The sequence below is a fragment of the Nicotiana tabacum genome, chromosome 23, assembly GCF_000715075.1.
Source record: "Nicotiana tabacum cultivar K326 chromosome 23, ASM71507v2, whole genome shotgun sequence".
NCBI lineage: Eukaryota > Viridiplantae > Streptophyta > Magnoliopsida > Solanales > Solanaceae > Nicotiana > Nicotiana tabacum.
The window spans coordinates 112,800,922-112,806,431 of record NC_134102.1 but is presented as its reverse complement, the minus strand read 5'-3'; the positions used below and the strand labels follow the sequence as shown (position 1 = coordinate 112,806,431).

The following is a 5,510-nucleotide window of genomic DNA, read 5'->3' as shown; positions in this document are numbered from 1 at the left end:
AAGATCAAAATATGTGTGGACTACCTAGACCCCAACAAATCTAGTCCAAAAGATGATTTCCTTTTAAAAAATATCCACATCCTCATCGACAATTGCACGAAGCATGAACTGTAGTTGTTTGTGGATTGTTTCGCTGGGTATCTCCAAATCTTAATGCACGAAGATGCAGAGAAGACGACCTTCACCACACCTTAGGGAGTTTATTGTTATAGAGTCATGACGTTCGGTCTCAAGAACGCCGGCGCCACCTACCTAGATTGAAGTGTATGTGGATGATGTCATCATAAAGTCTAGAAAGAGTTCAGAGCACTTGGACAATTTGAGGAAGTTTTTCGAATGCCTACGAAGGTACAATTTGAAGTTGAACCTAACAAAGTACACGTTCGGAGTCCCCGTCGGAAAGCTGTTGGGCTTCATTGTAAGCAGGAAGGGGATAGAGCTGGACCCGTCAAAAATCAAGGCCATTCAGGAATTACCACCACCGAAGAACAATAAAGATGTCATGAGTTTCCTGGGTAGGTGGAATTACATCAGTCGTTTCATAGCCCAGTTGCCTAAGAAGGATGCTGCCACAAAATGGACAAAAGAGTGTCAGAAAAGCTTCGACAGAATCACTGCGTATCTGTCAAATCCTCCAGTACTGGTTCCCCCCAAACCCTGGAAGCCTTTGTTGTTGTACTTGTCAGTCTTGGATAATGCCTTCAGTTGTGAGTTGGGACAACATGGCGAAATTGGGAGAAAGGAGCAAGCCATCTACTACTTAAGTAAGAAGTTCACGCCATGCGAGGCCAAGTATACTCTGATAGAACGCACTTGTTGCCCAGAAACCAAGGCATTACATATCAACATACACTACACACATGATATCTCGGCTCGACCCGCTCAACTTCATTTTTCAGAAGCCAATGCTTATCGAAAAGCTAGCTAAATGGCAAATTCTCCTTAGCGAATTTGGCGTTGTATACATAACTTAAAAGGCTATCAAAGGACAAGCTTTAGCCGACCACCTCACATAAAATCTAGTGGATGGGGTTACGAGCCGCTTACTACATATTTTCCTGATTAAGAAGTATTATTTGCTGGAGAAGATATTGCAGAATCGTACCCTGGGTGGAGAATGTTTTTCGATAGAGCAGCAAACTTCAAAAGAGTTGGAATTGGGGCAGTCCTGATTTTAGAATCTGGACAGCACTATAAAGTATCGGCAAAGATAAGTTTCCCTTGTACCAATAATATGGCTGAATACGAAGCATGCATCCTTGGAATCAGAATGACCGTTGACATGAACGTTAAAGAGCTTTTGGTCATAAGGGATTCTGATCTGTTGATACACCAAGGGGAATGGTCCACCAAGAATGTCAAGATACTTATTTTCCTACACTATGTGAAGAAGCTATGCAAGAAGTTCACAAAGATTGAGTTCAAGCATGTTCCCGGGATTCAAAACGAGTTCGTCGACGCCCTACAATTGTATCATCTATGATTCAGCATCCAGACAAGAACTACATCGACCCTATCGAGGTAGAGATCAGGGATCAACATGTCTATTATTTCCATATAGATGAAGAACCAGATGGTAAACAATGGTATTACGATATCAAGAAATTCCTTGCAACCAGAGAATACCCGGAGAATGCTACTAATGGTCAAAATCGAGCCCTCAGGAGGCTGGCTAACCACTTTTTCCTCAACGGGGAAATCCTGTACAGGAGGACCCTAGATATAGGTTTATTGAGATGTGTAAACACTGCTAAGGCAACCAGACTATTAGAGGAGATACATGCAGGAACATGCGAACCCCACATAAACAAGTTCACATTAGCTAAGAAGATCTTGATAGCTTGATACTTTTGGATGACTATGGAAAGCGACAGTATCTGCTATGTGCAGAAGTGTAACCAGTGCCATATTCATTGGGATTTCATCTGAGTTCCGCCAAATGAGCTAAATGTAATGGGTTCACCCTGGCCGTTTTTCGCTTGGGCCATGGACGTGATTGGACCTATAGAGCCCGCCGCATCAAACGGACATCGTTTCATCTTGGTAGCTATCGACTATTTTACCAAATGGGTCGAGGCATCTACTTACAAGGAAGTCACAAAGAAGGTAGTGGCAGATTTTTTCCGAAACAACATCGTTTGCAGATTTGGGATACCAGAGTCTATCATCACTGACAATGCCGCTAATCTCAAAAGCGACCTCATGAGAGAAATTTTTATGAAGCTCAGAATCCTCCACCGTAATTCCATAGCCTACAAACCACAAATGAATGGGGTAGTCGAGCCAGCCAACAAGAATATCAAGAGAATTTTACGGAAGATAGTGGACAACCACAGACAATGGCACTAGAAGCTACCTTTCGCTTTACTGGGTTATCGGACTACCATGAGAATACCCACTAGGGAAATATCATGCATGTTGGTATACGGCTCTGAAGTTGTGATATTTGCAAAGGTCGAAATACCGTCTTTAAGGGTTATTCAAGAGGAAACGTTGGATGACGCAGAGTGGATACGGGTTAGGCAAGAACAACTCATGTTCATTGACGAGAAAAGAATGGATGCAGTATGTCATGGTCAGCTATATCAGAACAGGATCCCCAGTGCATTTAACAAAAGAGTGAAACCTCGCCAGTTCGCACCGAGGCAGTTGGTTTTGAAGAAAATCTTTCCCCACCAAGAAGAAGCCAAAGTAAAGTTCATACAAAACTGGCAACGTCCTTACGTAGTTCACCGAGCACTGTCGGGTGGAGCTTTATCTTGGAAGAAATGGATGGGAGAGTCAAGACGAATCCCATCAACACAGACGTAATTAAAAGATACTATGTTTGAAGACAAATAGAGTTAGGTTTTTATTGTAACAGAACGACTTTCAAGATGACTCCCTATGTTCTGGTACAACCAAGGCTAACCTTTGAATCCTTTGCAGGTACCTCGGAATCAGACAGCTGATACGAAAAAACCTCTACATAGCAAACCGCCTGCTCAACCAATCGGAGCACACTGTACAAAATGAGTCGTCGACTTCACAAATTGAAGTCCTATATATATCAAATCGCCCGCTCAAACAATTGAAGCGCTCTGTACAAATTGAACGTCGGCTTCGCCAATTGAAATCCTGTATATAGCAAACCATTAGCTCAATCAATCAGAGCACCCTGCACAAATTGAATGTTGGCTTCGCCAATCGGAGCCTTGTATATAGCAAACTACAAAACTTTGCCAACAAAGCAATTCGCATCGTAGATCCATCGCAACGGATGCCAGAATAGACGGTCGCAAACCTCGTCACCGATGTTCTGCCAATCGATGGCCGCAACTTAGCTTCACAGTCAAGAGTATCTCTTGGGCATGCTTTTATTTCATTTACTATTACTTTGAATGTTTTAACGTTTTGCTCATGTAGCTTCAGGCATGATTACGGTTTAGTCAATCACTCCAAAGAGGAGATTACTTTACATTTCAGTGCAAAACTCTCCCAACGAGCGGAGACACACACTACAAATCAAGCTCTCCCAACAAGCGAAGACACTTCTCAGTTCAAATCTCTCCCAACAAGCGAAGACGCACTTTACCAATCAAGCTCTCCCAACAGGCGGAGACAATTTTCAAATACTCCGACAGATGCGGAACGGTACACAGCCCGGCTAACAAATCGAGTCAAGATCAAGTATCATATCATCCTGATCCCAAATAATAGCTCGCCGGCAGCCAGACATCATCATTCATGCATCATTTACATCGCATCTTAATATATTCTACATTGCAATATATTGTATGCATATATTTCATTTGTTTTGCAGGAACAAACATCGCAACGTAGAACCTTTCTTAGCAGTAGACCAAACTACAACGCTTTGAGGGACAACCAACCCATTAGCGGGCCAAAGATCCAAGTTCAAGATGATCAGTGAAACTCAAAATTTTTAAATCTTTCAAATCAAGCTGCAAATTTCAAGCTATCATGAGTGTCCAATCCTCCGTATCGTCGTAATACGATACTAGGTCAATTCCTACAAGTGCCGCTTCCTCTAAATCTTCACTCCAAAACTATATGAGGCCTGATCTTCGTTAAGCCCGAGGTATGTAAGCAATTCAAAGCTAGAATTTGACCCCAATATTCCCAAAATCATCCTAGATTCTTCCTTAACTCAAACCTGCAATTCACAATCCTCATTCCTACAATACATGCCTGAAGTCGGGACAAAATTGACTTTGGTTTAATTTCTTTGCCCGAAAACTCTTTCATCATCTCCGGTCAAAGAGGGAAAGTTATTGACGGCCAATTTTGACCCTCCCTTTTTAAATTAATTTATTTATTTTAATAATTTACAATAAATATTTTAAAGTGTTTTCTAGTAATAAATACTTAATTTATTAGTTTTTAAAACTAATCACATAGTATTAATATTATGTAATTACAAATATACTTACTATTTTAAGATTATTAAAATAACTCTTATATATACATTACATAGGTTCTATAATTAATTTAAATGAATTACTCTTTAAATTCTAGTAAATTAGATTACTATGTTGGTATTTCGAACTTAGTATTACCATTTAGAAAAATAAAGTATTTTTATAAATAAATAATTAAAATAATTAGTAGTTTATATAATAATTATAATTTTACCATATTTATTAAAAATTATTAAGTTTATTTAAATTAAATTCAAATGGGGATTAAAAAACAAAAGGGCTACAGTTGCAATTCTTAATCAAATTTAAAAAGCCCATTTCTTAAATTTATTTTAGCCCAATTAGTAGGACCAATCCGAAACATACCTAGTCCAAACACTCCTCTCTTTCTACTGTGACGATCCGTGCCATCTCTTGTGCACCAATCATCGCATGCCACATCACACTCCCTCACCACTCACAGAACAAACACACTCGCATGTGAGTCGTTATTCCATCTGATCAATGGCTCACGTTTATTCTCCAATTCTTCTTTTTATTTTAATACCCGCCCCCAGAGATCTCATCCCCACCGTCCAAAATCTCTTAAACCAATAGCCACCAAAATTCTGCCCTAAAGATCCTTAATAACCAAATTATCAGGACCGTTAATCTCAAAGATCAACGGTCTGGGTTCTATCTCCCAACATTTAACCTAGAGACTGATCCTATTCCCCCCATAACCCTAATCATTTCTCAAAGTCTCAGACGCCCTCATTTCCCTAAACTCTCTCTTTTCTCTCATCCCTTCATGCCCATCAGTCATGAAAACCTTGCACGAATCAGTGCAAGGTCACAAGACCTTCACTAAATCGTCCTTCCCTGCCTCTCCATCTCCGAATCCTGCTAATTTTCCCTTTTTGCTCTTCAAATTTGAGAGATTAGACGCGGCCAGTAAGGTTGAAACCCCATTATTTTGTTCTTTCAAATCAAACTTACAGATTTGTCTCCTTTGTCGCTAGGTGATGGAGCAGTGAGTTCAGTTTCAGTTTTCGTTGATTAACTTCAAAACCCACAATTTGGAACTCTAGACCTAAATGATGAAACTTC

General features: G+C 40.2%; 1 protein-coding gene across 1 annotated transcript; it reads left to right on the top strand.

Moving 5' to 3' along the window:
- The first annotated feature begins 1,479 nt into the window (after nucleotides 1-1,479).
- Nucleotides 1,480-1,845, top strand: LOC107830570 (uncharacterized). Its single transcript, XM_016658185.1, has one exon. The coding sequence runs from the start codon at nucleotides 1,480-1,482 to the stop codon at nucleotides 1,843-1,845; it is 366 nt and encodes a 121-aa protein (XP_016513671.1).
- Nucleotides 1,846-5,510: the final 3,665 nt, after the last annotated feature.

Excerpts from the sequence above, each read along its gene's own strand:
- LOC107830570 (XM_016658185.1), top strand. The coding sequence starts at position 1,480 with ATGATTCAGCATCCAGACAAGAACTACATCGACCCTATCGAGGTAGAG.